General features: G+C 40.6%; 5 protein-coding genes across 7 annotated transcripts; 3 read left to right on the plus strand and 2 right to left on the minus strand.

Annotated features, from left to right (window-relative positions):
• Nucleotides 1-7: 7 nt before the first annotated feature.
• Nucleotides 8-19,485, minus strand: LOC133845888 (slit homolog 1 protein). The gene is made up of 6 exons (XM_062280520.1): nucleotides 18,563-19,485; nucleotides 2,739-3,162; nucleotides 1,488-2,678; nucleotides 1,278-1,424; nucleotides 1,129-1,214; nucleotides 8-1,072 (listed from the first exon to the last, which is right to left on the minus strand). Exons 1-6 carry the CDS (start codon nucleotides 18,613-18,615, stop codon nucleotides 481-483), a joined length of 2,493 nt encoding a protein of 830 aa, XP_062136504.1. The 5' UTR covers nucleotides 18,616-19,485; the 3' UTR covers nucleotides 8-480.
• Nucleotides 4,321-5,984, plus strand: LOC133845894 (lysozyme). Of its 2 annotated transcripts, XM_062280529.1 has the most exons (4): nucleotides 4,322-4,664; nucleotides 4,728-4,816; nucleotides 4,882-4,945; nucleotides 5,001-5,984. In XM_062280529.1, the coding sequence occupies exons 1-4, from the start codon at nucleotides 4,508-4,510 to the stop codon at nucleotides 5,132-5,134; spliced, it is 444 nt and encodes a 147-aa protein (XP_062136513.1). In that variant the 5' UTR covers nucleotides 4,322-4,507; the 3' UTR covers nucleotides 5,135-5,984. The 2 variants fall into 2 exon arrangements, with proteins under 2 accessions (XP_062136514.1, XP_062136513.1); XM_062280530.1 differs by lacking the exon at nucleotides 5,001-5,984 and having other exon boundaries at nucleotides 4,321-4,664; nucleotides 4,871-4,934.
• Nucleotides 5,763-8,183, plus strand: LOC133845892 (lysozyme). Of its 2 annotated transcripts, XM_062280526.1 has the most exons (4): nucleotides 5,763-5,899; nucleotides 7,445-7,618; nucleotides 7,673-7,825; nucleotides 7,902-8,183. In XM_062280526.1, exons 2-4 carry the CDS (start codon nucleotides 7,447-7,449, stop codon nucleotides 8,084-8,086), a joined length of 510 nt encoding a protein of 169 aa, XP_062136510.1. In that variant the 5' UTR covers nucleotides 5,763-5,899; nucleotides 7,445-7,446; the 3' UTR covers nucleotides 8,087-8,183. The 2 variants fall into 2 exon arrangements, with proteins under 2 accessions (XP_062136510.1, XP_062136511.1); XM_062280527.1 differs by lacking the exon at nucleotides 5,763-5,899 and having other exon boundaries at nucleotides 7,443-7,618.
• Nucleotides 19,486-20,091: 606 nt separating the features above from the next.
• Nucleotides 20,092-21,930, minus strand: LOC133845890 (DNA methyltransferase 1-associated protein 1). The gene is made up of 4 exons (XM_062280524.1): nucleotides 21,731-21,930; nucleotides 21,271-21,660; nucleotides 20,617-21,206; nucleotides 20,092-20,545 (listed from the first exon to the last, which is right to left on the minus strand). The coding sequence occupies exons 1-4, from the start codon at nucleotides 21,829-21,831 to the stop codon at nucleotides 20,325-20,327; spliced, it is 1,302 nt and encodes a 433-aa protein (XP_062136508.1). The 5' UTR covers nucleotides 21,832-21,930; the 3' UTR covers nucleotides 20,092-20,324.
• Nucleotides 21,931-22,049: 119 nt separating this feature from the next.
• On the plus strand, nucleotides 22,050-22,497 carry LOC133845898 (DNA-directed RNA polymerase III subunit RPC10). The gene is made up of 2 exons (XM_062280533.1): nucleotides 22,050-22,244; nucleotides 22,312-22,497. Exons 1-2 carry the CDS (start codon nucleotides 22,104-22,106, stop codon nucleotides 22,495-22,497), a joined length of 327 nt encoding a protein of 108 aa, XP_062136517.1. The 5' UTR covers nucleotides 22,050-22,103.
• The last annotated feature ends 1 nt before the right edge of the window (nucleotide 22,498 follows it).

Here is a 22,498-nt window from a genome sequence, read left to right on the forward strand (position 1 = left end):
TAATATATAGTATGTAGATATTTCTATTTGCAGTACCCTAACATCTCATATCCCGAAAATCTCGTAGGTAATTCTAAAAATAGTTTCAATATTCAAAATTTTGGAATGCACAAAAGTAAGGTAATATTACATATAAGAATAGTATTACCAATAAACATAACATAGTTATAGATTTATAGTATGTCAAGACATTATTTATGTATAGTAGCTTCATAAATAATGCAGTAAATTTTGCAGTTCGCGAATAAATTTAGTGAGTTAGTTTATGGCACAATTTGGTAAGTGTTAGGCCAAGTATTTGGATTAGTGCAGGAACCCTAACTACAGCTCGTCTATATAGTAAATACATATATATAGTATTATAGTTGTATATATCTAAAGTATTCGGCACAAGCATAATGCATAATGATGATGCTTGCGCTATCACAAGATCCCAATTCAAGGATTGGGTTGCAGATGCTCTCGCAAATTTCTCTCTCTTCAAAGACTCGTCGTTGCCTGCAGCTTGAGGTAACGCGTTCCATTCTCGGCATCCGCCAGTCGAGCAATGTGATCAGAGGCGGCATAGCAAGTGGTTGCTGTGGGCGTGCCAGGTCGGCTGTTGCCACTGCAATTGTTGTTGTTGTTATGCATGCTGCTGCTGTTGCTACTCAGACTAGCATCGCCTCCATTTCCCCCACCTCCCACACTGCGTCTTATGCGCGTGGCACCCCAGATCAACACGACAACCGAGGTGACCAAGATGCCCAGTCCCAGGCCAGGCAGAAAGCTCTTGTTCAGCGAATCGATGACATCGTAGTTGTGCAGCAATGTTGGTGCCACGGGCTGTGGATGCGTCTGCTGTTGACTGCCCACAATGCTGTTGAACTGTCGCTTATTTAGCGGATAATCCTCGCCAGCGGCGTGCTCTGCCTCCAGCTCATGGGGCGTGTAGTAGGGACGTCGCTGGTACTGACGCAACACAGGCATGGAGCCAGGACTGCTGAGCTGCAGCTGTGTGATGTTGGAGCAGCCAATGTTGAGCTCTTCCTTAGGTTTCTGCTCCTGCACCATGACCAGACAGAAGCGGTAGCTAAAGATAAGGAAATCAAATAAGTAAAGAACTAGAGAAAAAAGTAAAAAACACACCTCTCGCCTATGTCCAGTGAGGAGCTGTCGGGCACAATGACGCTCACAGTGTTCTGTCCATTGACGACCTTGCTCTCACAGTGAATCTGCAAAGGAAGAGTTGAAGTTATAGCAAGAAAAGTATCTTACTCCCAACTACAACCACTTACCGGTGAGTTATCGATGAGAATCTCGTTGATGTTCTCTTCCTTGTAGACAAAGATGGCATCGCACATGTAATCCTTTTTGCTCAGATTCAACAGCCAGGTGAGTATAAGTCCATAATCAGCTGAGTAGTGCAACTCATGTAGAATAATCTGTAATTACCCAAGGAATTTAATTAAACAGCTCTTTGAATTAAAGACTATTTAATTGCTTACCTCTTCAGACAAATCTTTGACGTGCGACGTCGTCTGATTGGGTTTGGCCAGCGTCTCCAGGTGCTCTATGATGTTTACATTGTCCTTCTCTACATTGTCCATATCGCAGGTCAACGTCTCCACCGGCACCTGCAGCAGCGGAGCACCCTCCAAACGCGGTGGCGTCACACAGGAAGCACTCAAGCTGGAGGAGAGTTTAGACACCTGCAACCACTCGGCAAAGGGACGAATGCTGCAGTCGCAGGACAAGGGATTATCCTGCATTTGCAGGCTCTGCAGTTCATGTGCTCGATCCATGGCATTCCTGGCCACAATGGAGATGTCGTTGCCATCCAGACGCAGTTCACGCAATGAAGGCAGCGGCGCTATCAGATCCGAGGTCAAGGCGCGCAGAAAATTATGCGTCAGATCCAAGACAGTGAGGCGCGTCAGATGCTGCAACGAGGCACTCGAAATGGCCACAATGCCATTGTAACTCAGATCGAGAGTGTCGAGTGCTCCCAGTCCATAGAAGGCATGATCCTGCAACACATCAACCTGATTGTGACGCAGCGAGAGACTCACGAGTCGCGAGAAATTGGCCAACGCTTTGTTCTGTATGCTCTTGATCATGTTGCGATTGAGATTCAGATTCTCCAGATTGCGCAGCACAGGCAAAGTTTGTTCGCTCAGCGGTCCATTCAAATTGTTGGCCGTGAGATCGAGTTGACGCAACGCGAGACACTGACTCAAGGCCTTCAGACTCTGTGGATAATCACCCAAGCGATTGCCACCCAACTTGAGTACTTCGAGTTTACGCAGACCGCTGAAAGTGCGCTGGGAAATGCTGGAGATTTGATTGTTGCTTAGTTCCAGATATACCAGATTACCCAGGCTCACAAAGTCTGCGGTGCCCAGCGCCTTAATCTTATTGTTGGCCAAATCGAGACGCTCCAAGGCGCCCAGAGTGGAGAGCGCATTCCATGGCACGCTAAGCAACGCATTTCCGGGCAAACCCAAGGCCTGCAGCGGTCCCTTGATGCCCAGAAATGCGGACTTGTGCACACGCTTGATCTCACCGGAGGAGATGACCAGACCATGCAGCGAGATGCCGTCAAAGATCTTGGCATCGCTCAGAAAGGTGACATTGCGCAGCGAACAGTCGAGCAGCGAGATGGAATAAGGTGAGCTGCGCAGGCGATCCGCAAGTAACTAAAAGTTGGGAAAGATTGGCATTAGTTGGAGAATTGAAGTATGCAACTTGTTGCTCACCTGCAACCCGTGCAGATCGATGTTGCAGCGCAGCGTGTGCGGCAAATCGCAGCCACACTCGAGGTCTGCATTGCGAGTGCCTGAAATGTTAGGACACTTCCATTCCAGCTGGCCATCGGAGTCGATGGGCAGCGGCAGCGAGGACACCTCCTCGGCCTTTCGCTTCTTGGGTGAGCTCTTGTTGAAGTACTTGCTGCCGGGCAGCTTCGACTTGAGTTTGCTGGGCGTGGCTGCATTGTAGGCGGGCACAGCTGCAGCTGATATAACATAAGCGCTGGGCGTGGTCGCCGTTGAAGTTGTCATTGTTGTTTTCACTGTGGTTGTAGTTGTTGTTGTTGTTGTTGTTGTGGAATCCTCGAGCAGATCCTTGAGTTCATTGGCCGTTGCCAGCGGCAGCAGCACCAAGAGCAGCAGGAGCAAACAACTGTAATGGAAAAGTTTTGCATTGCAGTTTCATGGGAATAAAAATAAAAGAACGCTTAAAGATAGATTTCTAGAAATTGCATTTGGCATTTGTTGTTATTTTGCCAGCAAATCACGACAAGCCAAGTGAATTGGAATTGTGCGTTTTTTTTAGGTCAAGCAGCGTTTGACACTCTGACACACAAAAACAAGTTCGCTGCAGTTACAACAACAGCTACAGCTATAGATACAGATACAGATACAGATAGAGATAGAGATACAAGATACGCTGCGCTGATGTGCAAGACAAGACAATTTGCCAATTTAGCGCTTAACGCAATCAAAGGCGTGCGATTTATTTGATGCATGCACTGCACAAGCGAGCGAGTGAGTGAGTGTGTATCTGTGAGATACTTTGTTATCTTTCGGTGGGAAATGCATAAAAGCGAACGACATTCTCAGCCTAACTACGCACATTTCCCAATTTCTTAATTTTTGCGTATGCTACTTTTATATCTATGGGATACTTGTGTATCTTTTAGAGGGAAATGCTAAAAACAAACGCACATTTCACTAATTCCTAATTTCCAACCATTCCTGCTCTAAGATACTTTTGTAGCTGTGAGATAATCTTTTATATTTTAGTGAACAATGCATAAGAAGGGAAATTTGCTTCCATTTCTTAATTTACATGCTTCTACATGCAGTAGATACTTTTGTATCTATGAGATACTTTTGTATCTTCGAGTGGAAAATGCCTAACTACACACATTTTCGAATTTCATAACTTTCACGCATGTTAGGTGTGATATACATTTGTAGCTGTCAGATACTTATGTATCTGAGGACTGCTTGTGTATCTTTTGTGGCGATCATGCTGCTTAGCTCCACTAAGTGAATGTGTAACATCGATTTACTGGCCTTGCATTTCCCAATTTCCTAATTTTCAGAACGCATTTCACAGCTTGCAAGCTGAAAGCGAAAGCAAGAGAGAGAGAGAGAGAGAGAGAAAGACAAGTTATTCATGTGACAACATTGCACAGTTGTTGTTGTTGCTGCATGCTAATTGAGTTGTTCCTTTTGTTGTTGTTGTTGTTGGCGATGTATGTCAATTTGTCTGCGGCATAACGAGCTCGTCAGCAAAGCAAAGAATTGCGTGCGAGGCTTTAAAAACCCCGACTTGCGCAGCTACGCGTGTTTAGTTGTAGTTGGGCAGTTGCTGGGGAAGCGCTTTAGGATTAAAGTGGTCCAGGCAACCAATCTATAGAGTTTAGAAGCGAAATTCCTATTTAAATTTTCGATTAACAACAACAATAACAACAACGTCCTTGCATTCTGAGCACATATCCTTGGCATCACAAAAACAAATGGCTCTGCTGCATCACAAGTTCAGCGCCATTGTCCTGAGCCTCGTCCTGCTGCTGTCGCTGTCGCCATCAGAGACGCAGTCAAAGCTCCTCACACGCTGCCAGCTGGCCAAGGAGCTGTTGCGTCACGACTTCCCGCGCAGCTATCTCTCAAATTGTGCGATTGTTTAATGGCTGTGGAAAATGAGACCAACTAATTTGTGTCTTTTGTGTTTCGCAGGGGTTTGTCTCGTGGAATCGGAGAGCGGCAGAAGCACATCAAAGTCAATGCAGCTGCCCAATCAGAGCGTTAGCTACGGCCTCTTCCAGGTAGGTGCATCCATAAATCGCTGGCGTGTAGTGCCATTTATTTATTCCATCCAGCCAATCAACAGATAAACAGTAAGAACTGGTGTCGCAAGGGACGTCGCGGTGGCATATGCAACATCAAATGCGAAGGTGAGTGCAAGCAATATTTGCCCTCAAGGTGTGTCTTTATCTTATGTTTCCCCAGAGTTCCTCAACGATGAGATCTCCGATGATTCGCGTTGCGCAATGCAGATCTTCAATCGCCATGGATTTCAAGCCTGGCCTGGCTGGATGACCAAATGTCGTGGTCGCACATTACCGGATGTTTCACGCTGCTAAGCTGCAATTGCAGTTGAGAACTCGACGAATTTAGTATTTTAGCTGTTAGTTTTAAGTCTCGCTTCATTTGCTTTCCATTGCATTTCAATTCAATTATATAAAACCTTAGGCGTATGTCGTACTATTTATTTTAAGATTAACTCTGTTCTAGGAATTAGCAAAAAACCAGCGACCCTCTCTCCCCTCGACTGCAGCAGATAAGGCGACTGATAAGTCAAGTGGGATCAGCCGCAGTCACTCAGGTATAACAACGAGTGCTCAACTGTCAGCTTATCACTGAATCGCCAACAACAAACCACAACAAAAAAAAAAACAATAAGTACAACACTTTAAAGCTCAAACAGTGTGTCAATAAGCACAATCAATTCTCTCTCTCTCTCTACAAGTTTCGCTCTTGCTCTCCCTCTCTCTCTCTCTCTTGCTGTGTGTGCGATACTTCCTATTTGTTTTTGGGCAGCGCAGCGTAAGAATACTTAAACATTTTAATAATTTTTTAGTAGCTGAGTTGTGGCCCACAGCATCGCACATGTGGAGCGCCAGCAGCTCACATTGAAATCGCTCGCAAGCTCGAATACAAAAGAAGATACAGATACAGATACAGGTACACATACAGATACAGATACAGATACATTTCGTACTCGTCTCGCTAAACGTGAATAAACTAGTTATTATTGTTGTCGTTGTTGTTGTTGATATTATTATTATTATCATTACTGCTGTTTTTGGCGTCGCTCGCGTGCATTGTGTTCAGTTAATTAACAAAAGGTAAACATTGTAATTACTTTTTAATTAAGTCGAAAAGTTCATAAAACAATACAATACCAAAAAAACAAAAAAAAAAAAAACGAAATACTATTGCCCAAAATTCGCTGGAGCTGTCGACACATTCGCTGAATACTCAATTTCTTTGAGAGGAAATAAATAAATTATTATGCATAGCACATTCGAGTATTGTTTCAACAACTCCCATCGAACCATTCATCTATCCATCCATCGTGAGCTGAGCTGAGCTCACCCAAAATGTTGTTGTTTTCTCTGCAATTTAACATTAATTAAAACGAATTCTTCTCATGCCTTTTTTAACGACTATCTTTATCTTCGCGTACACTTTGTTCTAACAATTTCGACTTTTGGCAGATAGCAAAAGTGATGTGAAGTATTCCGAGATACGAGTACCAACAACAAAGTTTCTTAGTTTCCTCTTCTATTTGTTTTGCCCCCCTCGCAACAAGTTGAAAGACAAATGTGCTCACTTGTTCTTTTCTTTTGTGCGACGTTTTGTTTACATTGAACAACAGAGCATTGAGAGAACTTGTTGCGAGAAGAATAGCATAAATTATTATTGTTGCTGGAGGTATAATCATTATTGTTATTAAAATTACATTTATTGTTAATAAACTGTGCTTAACAATTGACCAACATCAATCAATAAATCTGAAAGGGAAACATCTTGACTATTCAAAGATTATTTATGTAAGTCTTGTAAATTATTGGAATTAGCTGAGTGCTTATGATAATTACTCTTTTATGTAGTATTTCATCATCAATGTGCAACGTCATTTTCTTCTGCAAATATCCAAGATTAGATATCATCATGAAGGGAAAGTAAAATGTCACATGTTTGATAGAGATAGAGTATTTTGCGTTAAAAATGACAACGCATTTAAGCTCATTGACTATTCGTGTATAAGCACAATGAATGCCCTTTTGTTAATTAGATTTACCGCACACAAATACCTAGAACTAATTAATTTATTATAAATTTCCAATTTACATTTTAAGTACATGCAACGCCGTGGATTTAACATCAGGTATTGAAGCACACAAATATAAAACAGCTAATGAATATAATTTAAATTAAAAAAAAGTTATTTTTAACTTGATTTTTAAATAAGCACTCGTTCGTTTATTTATCAATTGTGCTTTTATTATTTATTTATTATTTATTTAAAAAATGTGAAATGCATTTGATCATCGATTTTTTCATTTTATTGAAATGTAATCAATCGATTCATAAGTTTTATATAATATTTATTATTTGTATTAAAAAGTATTTAATAGATTGAAAAAAGGACTTTTTTTAAAACCTTGTAAAGTTTTATACTATATCTGTTATTTGAAAAATTAATTAATGGATTGATTACAATAGATTGAAAAGGAAAATTTGTTTAAAACGTAGTCAACGTAATACAATATTTATATATGCAAATTTTATTGCCTTTTTTACCCATGCATAATATCATTGGTCATACATTAATTTCTGAAATTACCTATAATATTCATTTATTTATTAAACTTTATTCAACTTAGTCATGCTGCTGCCGGACATGTCGAATAAATCTGAAGTGCGTTTGTTGGTTGTGCTTGGAGTCTTGGCGGTGATACTGAGTGGATCAGAGGTTGAGTCCAAGAAGTACATGAGATGCGAGCTGACCCGTGTGATGGTCGAAAACTACAGGTTCCAAAAGACGCTAATGTCAAACTGTAAGTCATTGTACATAAGTATAAACTGCAATTAAGTAATATTTTAATTTAAAGGGATTTGCTTAATCGAGCATGAGAGCAACTTGGATACAAATAAAGTGACAAGGAATACTAACAATAGCAAAAACTATGGACTGTTCCAAATCAACAGCAAGGATTATTGTGCAGAGGGACGTAAGGGAGGAGTGTGCAACATGAAGTGCGAAGGTAAACTCGCAATTAATGAAAAATAATGCATTTTAAATTTGTACTATTTAATTGATTATTTTTCATTTTCCCTTAGATCTGTCTAATGATGATATTTCTGATGACATTGCCTGTGCAAAGACAATCCAAGAACGTGATGGCTTCAAGTACTGGAAGGGCTGGAGTCGGTATTGCCGAAACACCCAAAACTTGCCCAACTTGGATGTGACCTGCAAATTGAGTTCGCTTTCTTCGGCTTATCGCAGTCCCAATGCCTATTAGAGCTTTTTAAGAGCTTATAGGACAGCTGAATTACTTAAACATTAGCTTGTAGAAAAGGAATTTAAATAAAATGAAATGACGATAAATATCAAGTATACGACAATTTCATGTCTTTGGCACATATGGCGGGAAAACTTAAGTAAGATATAAAATTAAAAAATGTGTACATTTATGAAACCAATTAATTTAAATTCTCTCTATCAGACAAATTAAATTATATGTTAATATGCAATTATATGAAAGAGGAAACTTATATGTTTGTTTGTTTCATGTACAAATATTTCTTTTCTAGAAGATATATGGTAAATATAAAATGAATTCTATTCCCAATTTTATTCGAATATTCACTTCAAAATTAAAAATCTTAGATTGATTTCATAAAAATGTTATCCAATCATATAACATTTAATTTTAATAAAATAAGTTTTATTGAGTTTTTCATTGTCAGGTTCCTAAAACTATTGTTTAAATAAACCAGTTATATTAAATTCTATCTTATAGACATTTTAAATTATAGCAGTTTTATATTAATTCTAATTGTATTATGAAAGCTTTTGATCGTGCAATGAATAAAACACGTAACTCCAGAGGAAACACTTTTGACTTTCGTTTGAAAGGTAAAGTTAGGCGTTATTGTGATAATAATGGAGCACAAATTTGACATTCGTATAATTTACGTTGACAAATATTGCCATATAGACGAGAGTTTAAATAGAGAACGCCCTAAAATTCGCTCAGATCTCTGCAGCACTTCGTTGTGTATGTTTTATGAGTATTTACGTGCCGTAACTTTGGCACCACGCCCACGCCTTTTTTATTGAGCTCTGTGGCACATGGCAAGCTTCAGCTTGTGGGCGTTATTAGAGTTTTTTCTCCTTTTTTTTAGAGCTGTATAGTTGAAACGCCTCGGCATTTAAAGTCGTAACAAACACTGGCGACATCGAGTACGAAGCGGGCATCTGCATGAGATTCAGACTGTGCAGACTGTAGACTCCTAGACGAGACTCATGCTGTGTTGTTGTTGTTGTCAGCTGGTTGCAAGGGCGTAGGGCAACCTACGGATTTGGGTCTAATGAAATGCAGTTTGCTGTAGGTAACAAGAAAAAAAAACAAAAACAGTTTCATTGACATGGGCAACAAACTGGAGGATGATCTGGGCTGGGTTCTTTGAACTACTTTAGAAGATTGTGCCTTCACTTTTGTAATTGATAGCCAATTCTATGTGCTGCTGTTAATGTTGCAGTAGTTGTTGTTGTTTAAGGTAATGCAAAACCAGCTTATACAATTCCTGGTAATGTCTACAATATCATTTGCATTTCCGTTGCAACCAAAAGCGGCGTTTCCGCTTTTAGCTGCCACCACCGCTCACACAACAATCAAAAGCGAAACAATGAACAAAATCTCGACGTTCTTTCACTATGCCACATGCCGCAGGGCAGCATAGAAGCGTGCAACAGCCACAGCCACAGCAACAGCAACAACAATAACAATAACTGTGGGCAACAGGTGAAGCAGCTACAAATGAAACTCAAAAATCAGAGCGTAACTACAAATTACAATGCGCAATGCCTGTTGTTGTTCCATTAGAATGCGTTTTGCATATGTACGTGGTCAAAATAAATCACACTGGCCACAGCAGCAACATCAACAACAACAACAACAACCATAACAACAACAGCAATTGTTGTTGCTGCGTACATTGCCTATTTGGTCAAAAAGGCACAGCAACAACATCCTCTGCACACTTGTGATATAGCCATCTCTTTTCAACTTGGACGCATTTCAAATGCAGCTCAGCTGTCGCTCATCTGCCTCTTCTTCTTCTGCTTGTGCTCCGCCTGTTGTCACGCTACTTTGGCCACACAACAAACGTAATGTTCGAAACGTTTCAGTGCGTTTAATTTCCGTTGTCGCTGTCGTTGTTGTTGTTGCTGTTGTTGTCGTTGTTTTGGTCACTGTCTCTGCCCAGCTAATTATGCATAAAATGCATTGACAACAACAATGCAATAATCAAAGCACAACAACAATGATCCTAGCTTACTCAGCTGAGTCAGCAAGTGCTAATCGCATGTGTCTATATTTTGATATGCATGCTTGGTCACACTGTCCAAGAACACAACAAAGCTTTTGCGTAGACCGCGTCAAAGGAAACGTTGTGCATGAATGATATTTTTGCAGTCTGTTGTAAATGCCAACTTGTTAGCTTATGACCGTCGATATACGAGCTTAGTTCTGCTTTTAGCACTCGCTCGCTAATCCCCACAGAGAGCCACCAACACATCTCAAGTGAGACGCGACGCCAGCAGCATTGGCAGCATTAACATTCCACTGTCGCCGCTTCTCCCACACACAGATTGCAAACTGCACAACATCCAAGTCGAATTGCCAATACACTTCTGATATACAACTGTGCTCTTACTGCTTGAAAAGTGCAGCTACCCCAATGCAATACACTGCAGCAGCCACAAGCGATGTGTGGGCGCAGTTGTAGCGCCAGCAGAGAAACCCATCCACAGCCACATAGCCAAAAAAAAAAAAAAAACTGGCTGAAATTAAGGCACGTCAACGGAAATAAACCTTTTTTGTAGTTTTTGTTTTTATTTCGCTGTATGAGTCAAAATGTGTTGTTGTTGGTAACGGCATTGCAACGTTTTCTGTGGAATAAGTCGCGGCTGTTGCTGCCTCTTTTTGATCATTGTTGTTGTCGGGTTGCAGACAAGCTCTTGATGATGCTGGCAAAGGCAAAAGCAAAAGCAATGCTCAGATACAGATACAGATACGTATGATAATGATGTTGAAACTTTGAATGGCAACTGGGTGTGTGAATGTGTGTGTGTGTGTCGCTACGGCACCACACACAACGCACAGCTGACGATCTTTCGCTCTCTCCCTATTCCTCTTTCTGCCTCTCTTCCTTTCATTGCTGTCATTAGCAAAACTGATTTAGAATTTCTTATTCAGCTTGCCCCGGCATAACAAGGCAAAATTGACCTGTTGGCCACTGCCTTCTGGCCATCAAAAAGCATTGACAACAAAAGGCGTTGTGGCCACATGCAGCGCCTTCATGTGCATGACGCCCACTGTGCAACAGGCGGCAGCCAATGCCAATGGGCAAACGGAGGCGATAATCGAAGCTGTCTCTGGCACCGTCTCCAGCTGTTTAAACTGACCAAACGATTGGGCAAACTCATAAAGTATACCCTGTAAATATGTAGAGCAACAGAAGGCAACTGTGATGCCAAGATACGCTACAATCGATTACGAATAAATAAAATTTGTAACTTTCAATTAGGATTACATTATTACTTTTTTCATCCAGACCGATTCTAACAACGTTTTTAACCTAATAAAATATTCTTGATTAGTATTTTTTATTTTCTGCACATCTTTAACTTGCAATTAGCAATGCACTATTAATATTGCTTATAAGCATAGGCTAGCCATATCCATATTCTCATATAAAACTCATATATTTGTATTTCTATATTTATTTTATTTACTGCAACTTGAAACATTGAGTCTACAAATATATCATTTTCGATTAGCAATGCTTTATTAATATTCTTTATAAATAAATTCTAACCAAGGTCTACCAGGCACTCTCACTAAATTAATTAATTTATTTTTTTGTAGTCGAAAATAAAACAAAACCACATATTTTTGCGCTCCCAAAATGGCTAAAAACAAGCGATAAGCCACCGAACAATTAAAAACGCGTTTTCTGTTACTTTGCCTTCTTTGGCTGTGGCAACAAGTCCGTATCCAATTGATACGACAACGAATTGTGAATGCTCTGCCATTTCCAATGACATCAATACAAGTGTAAAGTCATAAATTGTGTAATGTTCCTTTTGATTTGTGCCAAAACCAAACTGTAAAAGTATCTTAAATGGCTGCGTTTATTGCCACACAGTGCCTATTAAAAGTGAGTGACACTTGCTGGCAAGTTGCAGCAATTTGTTGCAGCTGTTGCGGTGGAACCTGCAGATTGTGTTCCCTCTGCCCACATCGGTATAATGTACATTAGCTAAATACAATTTGCTACTCGTAAATAACGAACAAAAAAAACGAATGCTGCAGCAGGCAAATTAGGCAACATGTTGCTAATAATGACAGCAACATGTTGCCGCAAATCGAAAAGGCCAAAGGCTAAATTCAAACATATCAGCGCTTATGTTTGTTGTGTACCATTTTTGGCTCTGCTGCAAATTCAATATCAACCTGTTGCTGTTGGTCTTGCTGTTGTTGTTGCTGCTGCTGTTGCTGTTGCATTGTTATCTGTTGGCCAAACGCCAAAGCCGTGTGCCGAAATCGGCAAGCGAAGTAAGCTCGAAAGCGCAACGAATTAAAGTTGCCGCAGTCCAAAGCAACAATGCTGAGCAGGTGAATAGATAAAGTTTATATTTAAGATTAAATTGTATTCATAGTAAAATTTATTTAAGTATTTCATATAATTCTGAGAAGGAATATCTAAATAAATCTACAAATAATTTAAAGAGACAACTTAATATTGAAGTGAAACTCATTATATCATTAAAATTTTAAATAATACGCTATAATGAAATATAAAATAATGATAGATTATATAGCAGTAGAATTTTTGCTGTCGAATTTTAAGATTTCAAATTAGTTTTCTTGAGAAATCCAACAAACAAAATAAAGTAATTCCACTGCTTAAGATCCTTAAAATCTCTTTACATTATCTCTATTTATTTGAAAGCTGCTGTAGCTAACACTTGTGTGCCGCAAGCTGTTGCCAGTGCGGCACGTACATGTGTGTTTCTCGATTATCTCGGCAAGTGTGGCAAACGAAATTTATGCGAAGCGCATGAAAATAGTAAAAGTTGCGACTGAAGCCAGCCAAAGGTCGAGATGTCACGCAACGCAAATAGCGGAGAGGACACACACAGCACACACACACACACACAGGCGGACACATGGCAGAGTGTCACTTTAAGTGGCAACCACAAAACGAAATGCCGCACGAAGCGAAGCGACGTGCAACAAACAAAAGCCACCGCAATGCCAGCTGCAAAGCAGATCGCTTTGAATGTGAACTTGAGTGAAGTGAAATGAGTGAATGAATGAATGTGTGAGAGCTGCACACAGGAAACAGCCGAAAGGGATTTGATTGTTGTGCTCGGCAAGGATGGAATGAGAGCCTGCGTCTTCCTGTGCAGTCGTCGCATTGTGTGGTGGCTGCAGATTAAGACGGAAGCGGATGTTGTCCTTGCGATAAAGCAAAAGCAAACAAAGCCTGATTGAATTACTTAAGCCCAATGAGAACTTAACAAATCTAAATAAATAAATAGTAAATTTCGGGCAGTGTCAAAATAGGAATTACGCGTTACGGAACCGTGTCAAAAGCTAAGCCTATTAAGTTGCCATAAACGAAAGACTTAGGCAACGAACTCGCACGTGCCCAGCAAAGGAATTAGCCAGGTATCTGGTCATGGTCCTTCGTTTAATTAGTTAGTTGGCCAGAAGGCAGGTCTTAATAAGCATCCGTTGCGCTGCATCATAAATTTGACGTTAAATTACTTTTTGAAGGCCAAAGGCAAGAACACAACACAACATTCATATGCAAATGTTGCACACAAATGAAATGCGTTTAACCAAAAGCGAAACAGAAATGCAGCAAATAACGAACGCAGCAAAAAGGAGCACAGAAACCAAACCAATTTAATTTAAATGAAATTCCGTTTTCGCCTGGCCCAAAAACCCGATCGAACCGAGGTTCTTTATATTTCATTTTGAAAAAGAGAGACCTAAGCTGGGGCGCGTTGGCCACCGTTTGTTGTTATTGTTATATTGAGGCATTGTTGTTATTGTAGCAGGTTCTGCAGTCCATAAAATGAATGATTTGGGCAACCTGCTGTAGACAAATCCCGGCTTAAAGTCATTCCAAAAATGGTTTGTTTACCTTTCGGGATTAGCCAACTTGGCCGTCTTTATCGCATTTCGCTTTTGTGCTCTTTGTATGTACGCTGTGTGTATATGGTGTATTGATTCACTTTGGATTTCCACATTTATTGACTGAACTTATTGCTGGCCTAACAGACCATGGCCAAGAGACTCGACGCCATATAACTTAACTCGTTTTGAATCGACTCAACTTGATTCTTCTCTCAATTGCCGTCACTTATTGGGCATTTTTAATTGTTCAAGTGCTTTTGATTTTATTTTTATTACTTTATATGCAGCCTACCTACACTCGAATATGTGTATGTACATACGAGTATATATTTTTAACTGTAGCTGTGTTCAATTAAAAAGTAATTTGCCTAACAACAAACAGCTTGAAAAGGCAGAGAAACAAGCAGCAACCTCAAAGACGACGACTCCCACACATTTCCGTTTCTCAGCCCACTCTCGAAATAATGTTTACCAATTTTTGTAGCAGCTCAGCGCGTTTTAAATATACAGTTGAAGAGACAGATACAGAAACACGTTTGTAAACTAATTTGCAGCGGCTTGACAATATTGCCCGTCAAGAAATAAATAACGAAACAGCCGCTGAAACAAAAATGCCAAGATAAAGCTAGAAATTAAGATGTAGCTGCAATAATCACAGTGGTAGAAGACATACAAAAAAACATGTGTTGTGTCTTTCAAAATATTGGCAATTTTATATTTTAAGTTGATGTTAGAAACTTGACCCACATTCGAGCAACAAAAACTATATAATATGCAAATTTTATATCGAGTGAAATCGCCTGAAATTTGCAAGTTTTTCTAGGCTTCAAAAACTTATCAAAACAAGATCATTGTTATAGCAAATCTGATTTTAATGCTCAAGAACTCGCATGCAAATGTGTGGGTGATAAAAATGCCATAAAGTTTATATAAAGTTCTAGACTACAAAACACCCCCCAGTCTATGGATTAAAAGCATAATCATTGCGGTATAAATTTGTTAACAAAGATTGAATATGAGATTATTTTTTCGAAATTCAAATTACTTTGTTGGCCAACGCCTAAAAAAAAAAAAAAGAAAACACAATATGCACTCAATGGATAGACATATGTTATATTTATTTAATGCTGAATAATTCATGTGCGGCTGTCAAACGGCATGAGTGATTTAACATGCCCTACGACGGAGTGAGTAGCCAGTGTAGCGCAGCTGATGACTGAAAAGAAAAAAAAACCAAAAATACCAACCCAAGTTCACAGCCCACGCCAATGGCAGAGACGTTGACGATGATGCCGCCAACGCACGTGCATAATGCTAAATCGCCTGTTAATTGCGACATTTCGAAAGTCAACACACACACACATACACACAGAAAAACAATACTCAAGATTCAAAGTGTGCTTGTTGAGTTCATAAAAAGTCTTTAATTTTGTGTTTTCGTCTGTCAAAATTGATGAAATTTAAGCACGAGGGAGGGAGAAAAAACAAATAACAGCGGAAGAAAGCCCATGTCGAATGTCTGATGTCTGCTGTCTGCTGTCTGCTGTCTCCCGTCTCTAATAGCCAATTCGTATGCATTTCTGATATCAATTGGATGACTTTAAATGGCGCTCAATGAGCTGCTTAAGTGGGCGGGGCCAGTTTACGTGGTATACGTTGCGTATACTCTGCGGAAATAGATTCGGAATGGACCAGAAATTAAACTTATTGTACGATGTTGCGACGTTGCGACGTTCGCTTGACAATGCGGCAAGCATGTCATACAACACACACACACACATACATATACATACTGTGTATGTTAGCCCACACGGAGCGCGTACATCGAGTCGATGTCTCTCTCTTTCTCTGTCTCTCTCTCTCTCTCTATGAAAAGCACCGAAAAACCCACACACAAAATGCCAGCAGCCGCTTAACTTGTATGTCAAGAAATTGTTGCTGTTGTTGTTGTTGTTGTTCGCATTGGATGCTGCGGAGGAGTATGCTAAGTGAATGGCTCTAGCTATAGCTGCTAGTTGTAACTCTTGCTCTAGCTTCGTCGAGAAATGTGCTGCGCTCTGACTGTGTTCATTAGCAGAAGAAAACGACACGCCTCCCCGCCCACTGTCGCATAAATAATTTACGCTAATTCCGAATTGCAGAACTCATTCCAGAGACTCCCCAAAATGATGTTGCTGCTGCTGCCAAGTTCTGTTCGATCTGCGTGACATCGATATCGATGTGCAGACTTACTTGATGTTGATGTTATGTGTGTGGCCCGCATGAGTAAAAGAAACGCAAGTGGGCCGCTCGCGCTCCCATTGCCAAATTTGGCAACTTGTTTTGTGGACCAGACCAGCAGCAACAATAACAAAAAGCAACTACAACGGTGGCAAGTAAGTAGCACAGTTGTATTTCAGTTGCGATGACTTTTCTTTCTTTTGCTTGTTGCTGCTTCGACTGCTGCTGCTGCAAATGATGGCTTATAAATGACGCCCACAGCTTGGGCGCAAACAAAAGACTTAGGCAACGAACTTGCTGCCACAATAGAACAACAACAACAATAACAACAGCGAGCGTAGCACAAACCAAGCAAGCGGCTAATGAGCACATGTAAAGCAGTAAAAAAATTATATAAACATTAATTATGTACATTTTGTTTTCTATTTCGTCGTTTTTTGGTTTTATTCCTCTCTCTCTGTTGTCTTTCGCCCAAAAAAGGAAACGTTGTAGGCGTACAAAATGAAATGAAAATAAAACTGTAATGTGAGTGTTCGAGTGTGTGTGAGTGTGCCTATGTGTGTGTGGAACTGGAGGCACATTCGGTGGGGTCATGCTGTGAAAATTATGAACTATGTTTATGAAATTAGAAAACATAGAAAGGTTGCCAGCAACAACAACAGCAACAACAATGGAAATGGTATCGAATGAAAGAGAGAAAGAAAAAAGAAAACAACGACAAAGCGCTAATTGCGCTTAAACTGAATAACTGCCTCAGTGTGTGTGTGTGTGTGTGTGTGCGTGTGCTATGTGTGTGTGCGTGAGCTTGTGAGGTGCGTAGGTTGAACAAACTTCTTGCTTGACTCCGTTTGAAGTCATTCAAGCTGTCAGCAGCAACAACAATCACATTACAATTTAACTCTGTCGGTTTAGGTTTTCATTTTCCTGAATATAAACACACACACACACACATACACTCGCACACACTTTTGGTAATTTTTGAAAACTTTAACGCATTTTGGATTCGAAATGACAGCAGGGAGTCGCAATAATTGCCGCCGCAACGGAAGTGCGGCTGTCTGACAAAGTTAAATGAGCCCACAACACAGCAACAACACAATACAACAACTCGTGAATAATGACGCAACGCGCATTTAGCTAATATTGTTTATTTAAATGCAAAAGTGACAAATAATAATGAATGCGAAATTGAGTACAATCAAATACTTCAACTACATATAGTATATAGTATAGTCTGTGGTATATACTGTACAGTATATTCCGCAGAAAAAAATGTTTCACAAATAAATAAATATTAATCATCTTCTTCATTTAAGGATTGCTCCGTTAACAGCATTTATTATTCAGTGCAATACCCGAAAGCATGTAAAAATAAATGTATTAATTTTATGCACATTATTTCAAAGTCAATTTCATATTTTTGTAGTGAAAATCTGATGTGCTTTTAAGATAAATTATTGAGTGATAGATGAATGACTAACATGTGAACACTGTTCTTCAGTTCAATACAAATTTCTTCACAATTTATGAGAATGGAATCCTCAAGTGAAAACTTTATTAAATCTATTTTTCAGAGTATAGCAAAAGCTTGATAAAAATAAATGTAATATGTTATATATTACCTAACAGGCACCTGTCGACTTTAGCAATGACACAAAAGTGAGCCAATAAAGCTAATATTTATATTTTGTTTATATTTTGTTTTGCAACTGTAACAATTGCATTTGGAGCTATCTGTTACACTTATTCCCATATTTTTTAGCTGATACTTGTTGCGCTAAATAAACAAATTCAGCACAGCTGTAAACATACTCAATAATCAATATTACACTCGAAATTGTTTTTGCCATAAAAATGAAATAATTTTTAATAATACACGTATCTGTAGCGAATTGAAGTTCCTTCATATATACCTTTTATAATAATATTCGTTCGCTTAACGCTAATTAAATGAATTTCAAAGCTAAATTTAACTTTGCGGTCCAAGGCTGAATCATCAGACGCATCATTAACCAACAATTTGCAATTAGCAGGAATGTTAATCAACCAGAAAACGAAATGATACTATTTATTATACGCTACAAGATTAAAGATCTTAAAATGCAGATCAGATCTCTGATGTGAGATTTAATCATGTGGGTGGGATCGACAACAATGTTTCTGTAGCTGCTCCATTGTGTTCACAACGTAGCTAATTTAATGGTCTACATTTTAAGTGTCCCACAACAAAAAAAGAGTAGACCGAAAAAAAACGAAATAGAAACGCACATAAATAAAAGAAGATAATGTATTTGGCAATAAAATTAGCTCAGTGGCGTTAAAAGTATGGTCGAGACTCACCTCAGTTTGGGCCACATTCTGTCAAGCAGAGCAAACGATGAGGATACACTCATTCCGATGACAGTGATCTGTTTGTTTTGTCGGTCGATTTCGAAGTTATCAGCGTGCGAAACTTAAACAGCAAAGTTCTGTTGTTGATGCGCGGTAATTTATCAGCGAGTGTGACAAACCGAACAGTATTAACTTGGCCCAATGTCTATTGTCTACCTGAGAAACGGTTTCTGCTCCAGAACGTAAGTGCTTATTTAAAATGCGATTAAGATCTTTACGGTGCACTGGCTGAGCCTGGGTCTGTGTCTAGCTCAGAACTAAAACAACAACAATGCACACTCAGTTGACACTGCTGGACATGAACATGACGCACAACCAAACACAAACACACACACACCCAGAGACACAGTCAAAATTCATTCATGAAAACGTTGTAGAATAATCAAATAACGCATATCAGCAGCAAACGGACAGCAGACAAAGAGCCGGAAACGGATGCGACGTCGCGTTGTTGATTGTTGCTGCCCTTTGTTGTGTTGTGTGTTTGCTCGACTCGGCAGGATTCTAGCTTGTTGGGGATGATGATGACAGACGACGACGACGACGACGACGCGCTCAGGTAGGCGTAACAACAAAACTGACGATCGCCGACGGCATTCACAATTTCAGCAAAAATTGTCAAATTAACATTTGCATTTGCATATTCACAAACTGACTTTTTTATTCTTTGCCAATAACAAATGACTGAGGCAGCGAACTTTGCACTGCAGCACACTTCTGTTTACATTGACACAACTGTTGCATGCGGCAGCAACACACACACACAGACAGAGAGAGATAGGGAGACGGCGAGAAGACGAGCGATTTAACGAGCGCAACAGCAAGCAGCTGCCACCACACACAACTGAACGCGCCGACGACAAAAACTCGACTGAGCTCAGGTAAACGAGTCTCAATGATTCGTTCATTTTCATTCACAAATACAATCGTTTCGGGTTCTCGTCTGCTTCGTCTGCATCTTCGTCAACTGCCGCTGAGTCAGGCGTATACAACAGCAACAACAACGATGACCAGTCCAAACGCCTCTGCAATTGTGTGGGCAGCAGCAACAACGACAACGACATCGGCAGCAGCAGTCAACAGTCAACAGTTCCAACAGCCAGTCAATTGTACAGACAATTCTATATAGTTAAACTTGCCTTGGCATGCTGAGCCTGCCAAAGATTGCATGCCAGCCATATTTGGCCAAAGCCGCCACAGGAGCGTAACCCAAATACTGTCTGAAAACTAAGGCCAAGATCGTTCAGCATTCAGCGTCTGGTCAGAGCTACAACAAATATGAAACAACAAAAAAGAGTTGAAGTTGAGCTGGAAAATAAATAAATCACAGCGAGAAAAAGTTCTCACACTCGCACAGGCAATTGCATGCTGCTGACCGACCGACTGACTGTGTTGGCCATGCTGGTCGTGTTGACCATGTTGACCACACGGTGGCTGTTTGATTTTCCCATATGATGTCTGCCGCAAAACAATTTTCTTTCGTTTTTATACTATATATTTGTATGTGTGTATTTTTCCGTTTATTCTTGAGGCGTGCTAACAGCTAACTAGACTTGCGCGAGAGTAGCGCACATCTTGGGCTACAAATATGGTTAGTGGAAAACGGGTTAGCGCAACACAGCAACGCATCAACTGTTACTGTTCTGTTGGCTGCCATGATTAGTACTCCGTGCGTATTGTTTGCCGTTTTTCCATAGAAAACAGTTCAGCATTAAGTGGCACTATTCTCCAGCGTCTCGGTTTTGATGGGCACCAACGAGGGCGGTATATTGAGCGTCTTGCCCGGACAAGCGGCCTCATACTGATGCTTCAGACTCTCCATCTCGTAGATGCACGTGGACAATGCGGTGCGCAGCTCACACAGCAATACCATATCGGAACGTAGCTCATTGAAGGATGTGCATATGTCCTCCGTAGGTGGCGGAGCAGGATCTTTAAAGACAAATAGAGAAAACTTTTTAATAGTTTTATGTCTCGTGGTACTAAACCAACTTGATACGCACCAACTTTGAACTCTTGTATGGCCTGCTCGAGCGCTTTCACCTTGCGCTGTCCTATATTCGCTGGCAGCTTCATTTTCTGCGAACGCAACGAGACCCCAGAGCCGCGCAGATCGGCAAACTTGATGCCACTGCTGCCAATTTCAATGGCATTTACCACAGAGTCCACCTTCGAGGGCCGCGGCGTATGATGCACCTTCTTCTTGTGCAATTTCTTTTCGTATTTGCGTGTGCTTGGCGTATTAGCCGCATGTTCGTTTTGTTGATCCGCCTGTGAGATTAGCTTTTGCAGATCTTGCGTCTTGCGCTCACGTTCCTTCTTGCGTGCTTCGATCTTCTTCATTTCGTTTATTAGCATTTGCTCCTCCTCCACCTGCTGCGTTGTGCGTTTGAATAGCTTCTCCAGCTGCTCCTTTCGCCGGCGCTCATGCTCTGCATCATATACGAATGTTTTCTTCTCGATTGACTGATTCTTTGCCTTGGCAAGCAAAGCGATCACCTCGTAATAACGCTCCTTGAGCTCTTCCACTGTTTTGTTGCCATGCTGTTGGCGATTCCAACGATCCGCCATAACAATGAAGCGCAAGTCAAAGCTGTAAAAGTTAAAGACATGCATTAGCGCTCATTAAATCAACTACACCTATTTGACAGGCTTACCGTCTTGCCAGATCGAAGAGATGATCTGTTTGCACCTTGCTCCAGTGCTGAATGTTGTTGCGCAGGTGGGCATTGTACTCGGTCATTGTGTAGCTTGGTATCTCTAATTGTTTGTTGAACTTGGCAAACGGATAGTCCGTCGAATCATCACTGACTCGCTTCCAATGATGAAACACGGCCGCATCGTTGCGTGCCGGATTCGAAAACGGCGCCCATTCCCATTTGCGGACCTTTTTCATGCCCAAACGCGCCTTGTTCTGTTTGTAGCCGGCTCCAATACCCAGGGCCGTGTCCGTGGGCAATAGAGGTGGTGCATCCTTCTTGTCCGTGTACAACAGCGCGAACACCTCACGATGCATGCCCTCGGGACGCCGCGAGGCATGTTTGGTCCTGCAGACGCAAAATATTGTGTTATGTTTTTATTGTTGTACAAATTTGCATGTTGTGCTTGTTTACTTACCGCTCGAAATTACGCTTCTTTGTCGCGAGGAAGGAGTCCCTTGTTATTTCGGGCGTATTGGCACGCTCAATGTCCAAAATATCACGCACATCAGCCGACATAATTCTTAAATTTTATAATAAAACAAATAATTCGCGAATTTAGTCAGAATTTGTGTACTTCTTGTTGTCAGTGCTCGTTAATGTTTACATTACCAGTGGTGGAAAGTCGATAGCGCAATAAACAGAGCTGCGTTATGTTATCGATGTATTATGTACTGTAACGAAGTAGCCGTTTATTGCGGTATTTTAGTATAAAAGTATATTTTCGAATGATAACTTATGGTCACACAGTGTTAAAGCAAACAGAAATTCCCACGCTGCTCGCATTCGCGATGTTGTTTTTTTGTCCGTCGTGCGGCAATATTTTGATTATTGAAGAGGATACCTCAAGCCACAGATTCACTTGTAACACTTGCCCGTATATATCGAAAATCAATCGCAAGATATCCACCAAAACATTTCCACGCCTCAAGGTAATTTGCGTTAAAAAAAATGTGATACAATTTTGTGTAATTGTTGCACTTTTATTTTTCTTGACAGGAAGTTGACCACGTGTTGGGTGGCATTGCGGCCTGGGAGAACGTTGACTCAACGGACGCCGAGTGCCCGGCGTGCTCGCATAAACGTGCCTACTTCATGCAGATTCAAACACGCTCAGCTGATGAGCCGATGACCACATTCTACAAGTGCTGCAATCATCAGTGTGGTCACAACTGGCGCGATTAGA

The sequence above is a fragment of the Drosophila sulfurigaster genome, chromosome 3, assembly GCF_023558435.1.
Source record: "Drosophila sulfurigaster albostrigata strain 15112-1811.04 chromosome 3, ASM2355843v2, whole genome shotgun sequence".
Taxonomy (NCBI): Eukaryota; Metazoa; Arthropoda; class Insecta; order Diptera; family Drosophilidae; genus Drosophila; species Drosophila sulfurigaster.